This window comes from Polypterus senegalus, chromosome 3, assembly GCF_016835505.1.
Source record: "Polypterus senegalus isolate Bchr_013 chromosome 3, ASM1683550v1, whole genome shotgun sequence".
In the NCBI taxonomy this organism is placed as follows: Eukaryota; Metazoa; Chordata; class Cladistia; order Polypteriformes; family Polypteridae; genus Polypterus; species Polypterus senegalus.
In genome coordinates, this window is record NC_053156.1 from 233461818 (window position 1) to 233475484 (window position 13667).

General features: G+C 37.3%; 1 protein-coding gene across 4 annotated transcripts; it reads right to left on the reverse strand.

The window, feature by feature from the left end:
• Positions 1 to 767: 767 nt before the first annotated feature.
• Positions 768 to 7806, reverse strand: ttll2 (tubulin tyrosine ligase-like family, member 2). 4 transcript variants are annotated; one of them, XM_039748765.1, is made up of 3 exons: positions 7361 to 7806; positions 6715 to 6869; positions 768 to 4663 (listed from the first exon to the last, which is right to left on the reverse strand). In XM_039748765.1, the coding sequence occupies exon 3, from the start codon at positions 4638 to 4640 to the stop codon at positions 2793 to 2795; it is 1848 nt and encodes a 615-aa protein (XP_039604699.1). In that variant the 5' UTR covers positions 4641 to 4663; positions 6715 to 6869; positions 7361 to 7806; the 3' UTR covers positions 768 to 2792. The 4 variants fall into 4 exon arrangements, with proteins under 4 accessions (XP_039604699.1, XP_039604701.1, XP_039604698.1 ...); XM_039748767.1 differs by lacking the exon at positions 6715 to 6869; XM_039748764.1 differs by lacking the exon at positions 6715 to 6869 and having other exon boundaries at positions 768 to 4949.
• Between the last annotated feature and the right edge of the window lie 5861 nt (positions 7807 to 13667).

Genomic DNA, 13667 nt, shown 5'->3' on the forward strand with positions numbered 1-13667 from the left:
TTCTGGTGTTTCATGTGAATATTAACTGAAGCTCCAGATATGTATCTGATTTCATGAATCAACGGTTCTACCATGATTGTCTGAATAGATATGCATGGATAAATTTGTTCCCAATCATTTTCTTGCTGAGTGTCGAGTTCTACTTTATTTCAGGACTCTTGCTTTCCACTACACTCCAAGGATACTTTAGAGGTCAATGTATGTACAATTCTTCGTCTGATTTGGATAGACTGAATGTATAGTACACATGGTAATACTACAACTACAGTACTATTGTATGATTTGCTGCCAGTCATACATTTGTGGAAGCAATACATGGCAATTTAGAGTACAGTACAGAACAGGAATTATAACAATCTATATAAGAACAGGCCATTCAGCCCAACAATTTTTGCCAGTCCTATATACTTAATTCTTCTAAAATAACAATCTAGTTTTACATATATAATGTGCACATAAAAGTGGTATTTAAAGGTATTCCATTTGTATTTTATAACAAGCAATTTTTAAATTAATAATTAAACTTACTAGTGCTTTTGAACAGAAATATAGTTAATATTTAATGTGGTATACTTGATATCAAATAATAATAAATGAAAATAACAAATAGAAGGCCTTCACACTAGTTTTACTCTATAACAGGGGTCCGGGTCCTCACTGATGGTCCTGGAAGGCCACGGTGGCTGCAGGTTTTCATTCCAAACAGTTTTTAATTAGAGGCCAGTCCTAGCAGATAATGAAACTTGGTATTTAATTATAGGGGTTGTTAATGCCTTTATTCTTCCAAGACAAATTTTCATCATGTTGTACATTTTTTTGTTTTCTGAGGACATTGTCTATATTTTTTGTGATCCAGAACAGATTTGTATCTCTTGTTCCTTGCTTTCTCTAAATCAATACAAACATTTCATTAAAATAGATACTTCATGATGCATATACACAGGTTCAAATAGATGCACATTAGCTGGAAGCTGGTGGTTCCTTTGTCATTTGTACCTCATTATTAACTGGTGGCTGGTTAGAAAAACAATTAAAATCTAAATGTAGCAGTCTAAAACTAAAAATAGGCAATTAATTAAGGGCTCTGAATTGTAACGAATGAGATAACTAAAACTAACCCCCCCCCCCAAAACTGTATTGCTTTAACAGAAAATAAATGGGTTCTAATTGAGAAATTGGTTAAAGTGAAAACCTGCAGCCCTTCAGGATGTAATTGGGATGCCCTGCTCTAAAAGATACAAATGGATAATCTCTTATCACAGCAGCAAGTACCAGTACATATTTTACCAATCTATTGTACAAGGTCAGCAATAAAGACCTCAAGAAGCTCAGAATGTTAATAATTTTAATGTTAATTATTTTAAATACAGAATAAAACAATCTTATTTTTTCTGAAATGTGCAAAAGATATTTTCATTTAATATCATGCCTTTAGAGGTCTTGATAAGAACTCTTCTCGTCTGTCACATTACAAGCTTTGGCATGGCTACAGGTTTTGCCAAACTGCTTCATTTCATAGGAGCACCAAGTAGCACGAGTGATGTGAGTGGTAGAGTGATGATTGTGTGCTCATGGGGAAATGACACTGTTAGTTCTCTACCAACTTTTTAACAGGGATAATGTGCATGTTCTTCAATGTAGTTTGTATTTATATAATTTACTAGCAACTTTTCTTTTTCTTTTAAAAAAGATGAAGGGGTACTCCCATCTTACCACTTGCTCACTTCATTTCTTCACTGTGTGATCAGCGGCTTAGTTATTTATACATTTAGTATCATCTAGCATGAAATTTATCATCCGTCCAAATATCTAAACTTTCCAAATATCTACAGTAAGTGGCAGCAGAGTGTCTTACTCATTGGGTTCTAGTGGTTTATTCCAGGTAATGTGATCACATCAAATTAAACCATTTACACTAATTATGCAAAGAATTCTCATAATTCTCTTATTTCTGTCCTTAACTTTGATGTAATATTTATATAAACACTGTATTTGGATAAATTCTCCTGTGCCATTTAGTCACTGCATTTTGCTAAAATTTCATTGTTTAACTTGTGCTGAAAACGAACCTTAAAAAGGTATCCAGAGTAGTCAAGTGTGCTTGAATGCATTATTGTAGGTGTATCTACAGCACCACTTTTGGAATGTTTTGGAAATTAGGAGTTTTGCTGGTGGGGTATATGCATTTTCAGTGCTACAAAGTAATGGGAAACAATAAAAGAAGTGAAAAGAAACTGACAAACATCATAATAAAATGGTGCAACTGAAGGCAGTACCTGAAAACAATTTAACATTGAAGTATGGCCAGTAAATAATCACGCTGGAATTAAAATGCACTGCAAACAACAGACAATCTAGACATTAACATGGCTCAATACCAACAAGCAAAATATGAGTTATTCAATAGTCCTTCAGCATGATCTCAAAGTGATAAGCCCAGATCATCACAGTCTAATAAAATGTGGAATCCAAAGCTGCCAGCTATCTCTATCAATGCTGATCATAGAGTTCTGTTTTGCATTCTGCAAGATGTTCCTTCATCTGATGATAGTCACAGCTACAATGACCCACAAGTAGAATGAACAGGATTGAACAGTTGGGCATTAAGCAGTACTGGCCAGCACTAGCATCTAGTCCCTAGATCTTTTACAGTATAAATGCTTAATTCACAACCATTTAAAAGGATAGTTTAATACAGGGGCTGTAATAAAAACCTATATTGTACATTCTTGTTACACATTATATAATTTAAAAAAAATTAAAACAATAGAGGAGCATAATACAAAAATGTATCACCTGAAACTGTCATTATGATTATTAGTGCACATAACACTAAGCAATGGAGGATCTTTAGGGCCCCAGAGCAACTGTCCATTTTGCTCTTTTCCAACAAATCTGCAATTAGATGAAATATCTTCTTTTCTCCTCTTCATGCCACATGCCTTATGGGACACAATGCTGTTCAAGAGCTTCTGGACCTCTAGAATTGCAGCTTTCACATTTGTTAATTTTTGTGAAGCCTTAACAGTAGCTTCATTAAAAGGAAATGTGAGAATAAAGTCTCCTACACGAGATCTTGGCATTATACATTCGACCTTGGAAAATCGTTTGAAAGAGGCAGGTTTGTGTGTTGTTTTGTTGATCGCTGGCAACATACAAAGGTTTTTGTTAGAAGGTACATTTTCCATGTTCTGGGATGCAATTTTCTTTTTAGGCTGAGGAGACTTCTTGCAAGCTAAGCCTGTTTCTTTCTGGGAGCTGGAAGTGCTAGGGTGCGTCTTGCGAGTCAGAGACACCTTAGATACCTTGGTAACTTTTTGCTTGCCATATTGTACACATGATATTCTAGCTGTGTCACTTAACAACTTCTCACAGTGCTCTTCTTTGTTTATCTCCAAGTGATTTGCTTTGCACAAATTATGTAATGTAGAATGAGGGCTGCATATAGGTTGAGCCAAATTACAGTCCTTGCCTGACCTCTTTAGAGTGTTAGCAAGCAGCAAAACCACTGGTTTTGTTAAAGACAAAGGCTGAAGCCTTACATAAGATGGCCTTTTCTGTGCCTGCTGTGCAAATGCACTCTCTCTGAGATGGTCCACGTCACTGTAATTCAACAAATCAATCAAATCATGTAAAAGCCCCTTCTTGACAGTGACATCCACAGGACAGTCTAGAGATAGGGCAGGGCTGAAATTTACTTCCAAGAGCCAAGGTTTAAAGTTGCTGTCAATCAGAATGTCAAAGCCAAATAGCTCTATACAGTTGGGGCTTGCTGGTATGGAAGAGGCTATAGTGAGCAAAGTGAGCGTCACAATACTGTTGATTCTCTGCCACAATAACATTTCATTAATATTCAGGCTGTGTAGGTAGGTCCGAAATTTGCTCATTGTCCATTTGCACCCTGAACCAACACGCTCTTTTTCAGAATTATATGAAAGGCCAAATTTGTTAATGCTGGTATTGGTCAGGTGTGCATACTGATTGTCTAGGGAATTTAGAGAGTACTTCTCAGTTGCAAATCTAACCAAGCCTTCTTGGTACATGTAGATAGTAAGGGGGTGAAAACTTTTTACACAGACATAAATACGGAGGTCGAATTTGTAACCAGAAATAAGTAAGGGGTTGCTGATATACTTCTGCACAATGACAGAGGAATCATAAGCTAAATTTGTAAAGTCCTGAAAAATAAATATCCCCCTACCCCTGGAAAGATCAACTGGTTTACAAATCCAGTATCCTGGTGTTCCACCATTTTCCAGCATTTCTCTGGAATATTCTGCCAAAAACTTGGTGTAATCATTTGGCAAGATAAAAGCAACAGGGCTAAAGTCATAGAGAGCTGAGCCATAAATACCCTTCATGCGCTTCAGATTTCGAGCTAGGCAGTCCTTCCTTGTGATTCCCATGGTTTTGGGGTGATGATTGAGACGTTGCCATGGGAGAATGTTTTCATATTCAGCTTCAGTGAAAGAAGTGGTGCGCCAATACAGATTCCAGTCTTTCTCATCATGTTCTTGCTCATTGTACTCAATCCAGCCACGTTCCAGAAGCACCTGTCGCACCACCTCTGGGACCCCACTATAAAGTCGAAACACCAGTGGCTTTTTGGGAGCATCAGCAGCATCAGCCCCAGCCATCATTTTTGATTTGTTTGACTGATTGTCTAGAAATAAAAAAATATACATATATAGTAAGGCTTTAAGTTATTAGCATGAAATACAAATAAAGTGCTGACTAGAAGCATTTATTCATTTTGTGTCTTGGCTACATCCAGAGTCAAAGTTGATCCTGAAAACAGGTGGGTTGAAAAGCATGGTGACAGCACACCCATGGACATCAAGATCTGTGAACTACAGAAGAAAACTCGTTGAGGCCTTCGGACAGCAGGGCACGCCAAATGGCCTGGACATCAAAGTTCAGTACAAGATGTGCATAAATCAGCAGAGCTCCTGTCCATTTGGGAAAAAAAAAAATTCTTAGTGTTTTAATTCAACTCAGGCAGTGGGATCAAACCTGTCCTGGCAAAACTGGGTACATGGCATGAAAGCATTCCTGGACAAGACACCAGTTTGTCAACCAGCACACACTCATAAAAACCCATACTTAATCACACCATTTAACAAATCTAACAGATCATCAGGACTAGGTGGCATTTATCCTTGAATGCTTAAGGAGGCAAATGAGTGTATACTTAAACCCTTGACTCATATCATTCAAAAGTTGCTGCACAATGGGCAAATTCCTAAGGAATAGAAAATAAAAATTATTATCCAAGTACAGTGCCTACAGGCCAATAAACCTAATGTGCATCACAAGTAAATTCACAAAAGCCATACAAGAAATTAAAAGTAAGATGAACAGCAAATTACAAAAATTTGTTTTCAAGAACAATCAGCATGGGTTCAGAAAGGAAGGTTGTGCTTCTCTAACATGCCGAAATTCTATGAGGAAGCAACAAAAGGATATGATCAGAGTGGTGTATATCAATTACTTATCTTGACATTCAGAAAGTATTTTCTATTGTCACAGAGGAGATGTTAGGCATCCAACTAAAAGAATTGGGAGTTCAGGGTGTAGTCTGTAGATGAGTGCAGAAATGACTAAAACATAGAAAGCAGTGGGTTATGGTGTGAGGAACCCTATCAGAAATAGGTGATGTTTACAGTGGTGTCCCACAGGGGTCAGGGCTGGCCCCACTGCTATTTCTACTATATATAAATGATTTGGATAGTAAAATTAACATATAACATGTTAAGTCTGAAGATAATCTACAATCTGTTAAATCATTAGAGAGACTTGAATGGTATACATGCATGGGCCTGTAGGTAAGGTGTTAGGGTTTACATATAGGAAGTAAAAATGTTAGATATGAATATGCAATAGGAAGTCTGAAAATTGAAAGTACTGCTTATGAGAACAATTTATGAGTCAGAGTGGACTTGTCACCATGAACATTCTGCCAGTGTTCGTAAGCTATTAAGCAAAGCAACAGAATGTTAGGTTATATAGCACAATGGGTAGAGTGCAAGTCCAGGGAAGTTATGCTTCAGCTTTATAACACACTTGGATGAGGCCTGACCTGCAGTATTGTGTGCAGTGAAAAGAAATAGCAGCACTAGGAAAAGTCCAGAGAAATGATCTATGAGGACAGATTGATGGAATTGAACATTTTCAGTTTAAGCAAACGGAGATAAAGAGGTGACATTATTAAAGTGTTTCAAATTATGAAAAGAATTAATACAGTGGATCCAAGCTCTTAGTTTAAAATGACTAAAATTAGTTCAACAAGAACATAGGAGGACAGATGAAAAGTTGTTACGGCTACATTTCACACAAATGTTTGTTAGTTTTTCTTTACTCGGGGAACTACAGACACACAGAATAAGGCCTACTGTGGTGTGATAGACGGTACAACTTAAGGGATATTCAAAACTCAACGATGTTTTTTGAAGGAATTAGGTGAATAGGATTGGCGAGCCTTGTTGCACTGAATGACCAATTGTTTTTTCTAATGTAAGAGGAAAAACAGAGTATGAAAACACAAGCCCATCCAGACACGAGGAGAACAATAAAACACCACAGAGACAACACCCAGGCATACTCGCATAGTTTTACTTCCTAACTCATATGCAGGCAGTTTAGAGTCACTATTTCATCTAATATTTACATGTCTGGGATTCGGAGGGAAAACCAGTGTATCTGGAGTAAACTTACCCTGCAAGAATTTGAAAACAGAAAGCAGATAACTTTAAATGACTCTTAACTGCCTGATATCAGTGAAGAAGGGCATATTTGTCAAGCATCTTGTCCAGAGCAGAATTTCTGCCTTGGGCCCGATGTTGTCAGGACAGTCTCTGGATTCCTGCGACCTTGTAATAAAAAAGAACAATTGCAATTAAATATCCCCACAAATCATTTGCAAATATCCAGAAATTTGATATACCTAAGTAATATAAATAATAGTAGCATTGTTAAGCACCCTTAAAATAGAAAGTAAAGTAAACCATGGCCCTGGTATTGTGAAGCAGTAGCACTCCCAGTCCCCACTGTGTCAATATGACTACTTATCCTAACAGTGTACACTTTACAGTTTTTAAAGTTTATTTTCAATAGCTGTTAATGGGCACAGAGAGGAAAATTATCCCAATGAAGGGCTATTAGTTCTTCACACCATTGTTCCTAACATCACATTAACGTTTATTTTAATAAAGATTTCTTTTGATGTATGAAATGCAAAAATAAAAAACAGTTACAGTTCTGAATGCCGGTACCAGGTGCACTGTTTCACCCGCGGCTTTGCCCCTCTTCGCTCCACCCACCTCGACCCTCTCCGTGCCGCGCCAGAAGCCCCCGGCCTTACCTGAGCCTCGACTCAAGTCAAGTGCCCCTCGTTTCCGCTCGGGACGCTTTATCAGCTCGTCTCCTGGATACAGCAGGCTTGTGCCGTCCTGCTGCTGCCCAAGTGTGTCCTCGCGATAAGGTCTGAGCTCCTTGGTGCCCAGGCGAGCCCTTCATTAATTCACTATGATTTCATTTTCATTGTTATCATTCCGTTTCTCCATATGAAAATGAGACCCGAGGACCTGGAGCTGCTTCTGTTTAGACAACAGTGAGTAAGAGTATCGATTGAGAAGTTATTAAATTTTAAGCTAGTTCACAGCGGCAGTGTGCAGTTATTTACGCGAGACTCGAGCGCTGTGCAATTATGCGTGTCTAAGCATGCCGCGTGATTCAGTAATTACAAGAGAGTTAAAGCGACAACCTGTAATGAGAGGTGCGGTGGCGGCGACCTCTGCTAAAGCGATTGTGTCCGGCCCTGAAAATGGCGTGAGGTGTTTGGCTAACGGGCTGGCACCATCGAACCCTGGGGGCGGGGAGCGATCGCCTGAACCTTTTCAAGTATCATGTTTGTGGTGTTCTTCATGACATACACTGCGTGGAATTATCTCGACCGCAAAATAGCAATATAACAAAAAACTGATTATCAATTGATAACTTGCAGAAGTGTTCTGGAAAGTAGTTTCGGATTTCAGCTTCCTGACTTTTAAAACTACGTATATATGTAAAACAGAGAGAGTGAGTAGATAGGAATGATTTAATAACCCAGGCAATCAAGCCCACGTGAGCACCAAATCTGTCCCACATTGGACCCATTAAATTGTGCACCCAAGGATCATATGGGGTCTGTGTGTGTTAGTCCACTGTTACTGGTTGCCAGCTTCAGGGGTGCTGGGTGCCAGCAAAAACCTGGACAATTTTTTTAGGCTCGCTGTGGATAGGGTTGGGAACTCTTAGCTTCAGGCTTTGGTACACGTTTACAAGACTATCATTTAAAATCATGAATGATTTATTAACCTGCCTTTAGTCATTTGGCTGACCCCATTATCCAAGGCAACTTAACAACATTTGAGATACAACTGGCCACTTTTGGAGCACATGCTGATGACGTGGTTTGCTCATGCTTGCACAGTGTCAATACCTTGGGATTTGAAGTCTTAACCACTTAACCAGTACTGGCAATTTATTAAAAGAATATCAAAACACTTTTGACACTTAATTTTTCTCAGACTGAACATGTCATTTAAATTGTGCCAAATTCTATACCAAAACAAGTCCCTCAAATTACATTTCCATGTCCTACAAATTTATATCTTGTGCAGGAAAAGTACTTTGTTGTTCTTTCAATAAACTCCTGATTTCTTCGTTGGCAGTATATTATCTTTAGGTGAAATAGTTTTAAAGATTTCTGTAAAGATTTCTGTAGGCTTAAGACAAGACGAGTATTTATTCATTCTAGCAAACCTAATCAGACTGTGGTTTTTAAACCCAGCTTCATTTTGGTAGCAGCTGTTATCATCAGCACTCTCTTTGTTCTTCAGATGTTCAAGTGAAAAAAATGATATTTTGTATCTACTTACTCGTGTGTTTAAAAAAGTGTTGTCACATGGTGAATTCTGATTTAATACAGTACTTCATTCACCACTAAAACAAATTTCCTAAAATCAACAAGCAAAGCCAATTCAATTGTTTTCTTCAAACTGAGGTCAAATGAGAAATCCAAGAAAAAATTCCAAAGCTCCTACTAAACCTTGCCATGTGAAATCAGGGCAATGAGGATACAAGTTTTTCATATCCAGTTGTCGTGTAGATATATTTGCTCTCAGAGTACTTGTACTAGTAGTAATAATTATTAATAAACTCTGCAATAGGTTGAGTGCCAATGAATTATTTCACATTTGCAAGTACAGTAATTGTATGTCCACATCAAAAACATTTTTTTCCGATATTCAGGAACAGTTTCATACTTCATCTGTTATAAAAATAGGCAAGGTTGGCCTGCAATTTGCAAGGAGCACCCAGGGTGGATCATTTGAGAGTCATCATTTGTTTTAAACAAGTGGTTTTCTTGTGACTGCCACTTGTCTTCTGTATATAATAGCAGGGCTCATGTTCAGCTTCTTTACAAGACTGCAGATGTTCATGAATTTGGAGGATAACTCTTTGAGGTAGGTCTTTTATGAGTAGAATGCTGCTTCCAAAAGTTTGATTTTACCCCTGTTGTATAGCCGCCTCAGTTTATTATTTCCTTATAAACACTCTCAACTTTTTTGAATGTGTCTTTATTGCAGCATATCTCCTTGTGTGTATATCCAAAGGGCGACTCTTTTTATATAGTCTCTCAATTGTTCTGACAAAGGTCCAATTTTCTCAATCCACAAATTTTTCTAATCAAGGAAGAAATCAGTTCTAGAGGTGGTGTCATCCCATTACAGGACACACTCAATCATGCAGCGACCTTTACTGGGCCAATGTAGTGTTCTCAATCAATAAAACAGACAAGTCTTTTGGATCTGGAAGGAAAATCAGAGATAAGGATGTCCTCATTTAGGATATTTGAGTGTAAAAACAAATTACCATTTCATATTTCAATAGTTAATTCTCATTGAGGGAGGGAGTGAGAGAATATGGAATGATTGATAAGTGAAAATGTTGGTGGTAACACTTTATAAATTATTTCATGACTATACTGACCAAAAAATAGATGCCATCACAGGCTAATGCCACTCTGTCAGATCATCATCCCTTTTGCGTAAATTCCCTTTTGCTTTAGATGGCCATCCAAAATTAAGTGAGTATAGTCTATTACAGAATGTGAAGATTGGAATTACATAATGTGAAGATTGGAATTACTAGTGATATTATTTAAAGCAAGATTTAAAAGCATGCAGCAATAGGCGGCATGGCTCTACCTAACTTCCAGTTTTATTACTGGGCGGCAAATATACAGGCGATAAGAACCTGGACACAAATAGAAGAACATACACAGGCCTGGACCGCAATAGAAGTAAAATCATGCAGTACTTCTTTGTATTCCTTGCTCTGCCCTCCAATAAACACACGTTATCGGCAATACACTAATAACCCAATTGTGCTCCACTCACTTAGAATCTGGAACCAATGTAGAAAGCATTTTAAGACGGAGAAGCTTCTATCTGTGGCACCTCTGCAAGAGAACCACCTCTTTCAACCTTCACAAACATATGCAGTTTTTAATATCTGGAAAAAAATTGGAATTAACTTGCTTACAGATCTTTATATAGACAACATCTTTGCATCCTATGAACAATTACATTCCAAATTTAACATTCCAGCTACACATTTCTTTCACTATCTTCAAATCAGGAACTTTGTTAAACAGAACCTTCCAGATTTTCCTCATCTTGCACCCTCATCCACGCTGGAAAAAATATTGCTCAATCTCAAGGAATTAGACTCCATCTCAACAATATATAAAATCATTTTACAATCCCTTCCTTTCAAAGATCCAAGAGGACACTGGGAAAATGATCTCTCAATTAATATATCAGAAAAGGAGTGGAAAGTAGCAATGCAGAGAATTCACTCGAGCTCCATATGCGCAAAGCATACAATTATACAACTCAAAATTATATATCGAGCACATCTGTCTCGACTAAAACTCTCCAAAATGTTTCCAGGGCATGATCCAACCTGCGAACGTTGCAACCAAGCCCCAGCCTCACTGGGTCACATGTTCTGGGCCTGCACAAAATTAATATTATTCTGGACAAAAATTTTTAATTACCTCTCAGACAGCCTTGGACTCACAATCCCTCCTAACCCATTAACAGCTGTGTTTGGGGTTCTTCCAGAGGGGCTTAAAGTGGAGAAGGACAAACAAATTGTGATTGCATTCACTACACTGTTGGCACGCAGACTGATTCTGATAAGCTAGAAGAACCCAAACTCTCCTCTTTTAAGTCAGTGGGAAACCGATGTGTTATATTATTTGAAATTGGAAAAATCAAATACTCAGTTAGAGGATCCGTACAGACTTTTTTCAAAACATGGCAGGATCTAATCAGTAATATTTTAAAATAAGTTTATAAAGCACAGAGAATTTATTAATTTAGGTATGTTTACAAGCCTTACATCTCTCTCTCAGGGGTGGGGATCGATCTGTTTTTAACATAATTCTTCTTTTTGTAAAAACTTGATTGTATGGATTGTAATAAAATTAATAAAAATAAAGTTTTTAAAGAAAAAAAAAATAAAAGCATGCAGCTGGAAGGGGCAGAAGCTTCACTGGCAAGCAAAGAAACAGTTACTAATTTAGAGAAACAGGAACAAGGAAGAATATGATGACATAGTTATGCATTCATAATTTATCAGTCTGGTTCAGAGTGAAGTGGGTTGGAGCCTTTCCCAAAAGGAGACTGGAGTTCACTTCCTAGGTGGTCCTGTGAGGTGTTTGCATGGTCTCTCTGTGTCTGTGTGAGTTTCTGTCCAAAAGGTATGCAGATTAGATGAATTGCCTTTGCTAAAAGGACCCGAGTGGGTGGGTGAGTGTGTTCATCATGCGATAGACTGGCATCCTATCCAGGCGTAGTTCTTGTCTTGTGCCTGATAATTACTGGGATAGGCTTCAGCTATTCTGTGACCCTGCACTGGATACATAAGTAAAGATAATAGATGGATGAACAAATAATTGAAATATGCTTTTCTTTGCATCAGTAATGTTTCCTTAATAATAAATTATTTTTTCACTTCCATTTGTAATAAACTTCATACTTATTATCTAAAAAATAAATATTCAATTGTTTCAGAGCATAATGCTTCAGTAATAAACCTACTTTGTTCAAAAGTTTATTTTTTTCATGTAATACTGTGGTTTTAGTGGATTCCCGTACCCTCATGTTTAACTTATTGCTTAATTTTTCATTTGTTCCATCTTAACATACATGCCAATTTCAGTGTTTTGGTGTCTGGGTTCTTCCAATCCATTTCTGACCTGAACCAGTTCTTAGGCAGAGCTTTCACTGTTAGGCCAGAGTGGTCTGTTTTCTTGACATAAATTGCCATCTATTAAGTATCATTAACTATACTAGATTTTTTTCTCATTAGTTTTTCCACAAGGTTTTACAAACTGAGAACATAACTGAACATCAAGTAAGCAGATTTGTGATTTCTGTCCATTAAAATTAGTTTTATTTTAATGCTGGAGAGTAGCTAGTTGTTGGTCAGACATACAAGTGGGAATTTCACAGTATTCTGTACAAATGACAGTACTATTACTACTAATACTATTTAACTGACGTTGGAAATGGCAACTTCATGAAGAAAATGCACCGTATTTTCTGTACAGTACGAAGAACAGTCATAGCCGTTCTCTCCCAACTTCTCCCGATTGCTGAGTTTACTTTGTAACTAACCACCACAGGTACAGTAGCACATTTTGTTGGCTTTGAGCCACATTGTGGTTACTAGGAGGTACTGATATACAAGAGATGTGGAGGGCAGGATTTTCTTTGTGGTTGGGTATTTCCTTTGCAATAAGAGAAAAGGACAAAAGCTAATAAATACGTAGCACAAAAAGGTACACATTTTCCCTTCCTAATGTAGTTTCCAGATGGCAGGTTTATTGTTGCGTCTTGTTTACTTGATAGCTTAAATACTATGGTAATTCGTTTCTCGGTTTTTTGTGTTGGACGCCACCATATTAATTGTAAAATATGTTATGTGAAGTCAGAGAAGATAATGTTTACCTTGAAACCAGCCATTTAGCCAGAGAGCAGGTTTGTTTTAACATTGTCAGTAGATTGAATGCTTTCCTTTCGGTTTTTCACGTTGAATGCTCAGGTGTTTGCAAAGTGAAGGGTGAGTCAATAGTTTACAGCACTAAAGTGTCTTTGTTGCAATAGATAATCCTTTACGTTTCCAAGGACTTGGAACAACTTAAGCCATTCATTAAATAAATGCAAAATATTGGTGTTGAAGGTTTTTAAAGTGTATCTTGGGATTGTTATTTGAAGTGAGGGGAACGCAATTAAGATGCACTGCCTAGACTGATCAAAATGTGTAGTAAAGAGCCAGATAGTAGATATAATTAACATTAAGACTCTAGTTATGTAAAATTGGATTTTATTAATTGCAATGATGATTTCTTTAAAGTTCAGTCATGGAGAAAACTAATAATGCATTTGGTCTTATTGTTTTAAGAGACAAGGCACAAATAAATATTACAGTGTATACTAACCCTTGCTTTATAATATCCATCCCTTCACTTGATTTGGCTGACTGAAAAATATGATTCACTAATTCCATTTTATGTGACTCTTTAAAATACCTTTTCTCATGTTTGCCCTCAT

What these genes read in the sequence shown, in the direction of transcription:
- ttll2 (XM_039748764.1), bottom strand. Translation starts at nt 4,685, where the DNA reads ATGTATATTTTTTTATTTCTAGACAATCAGTCAAACAAATCAAAAATG.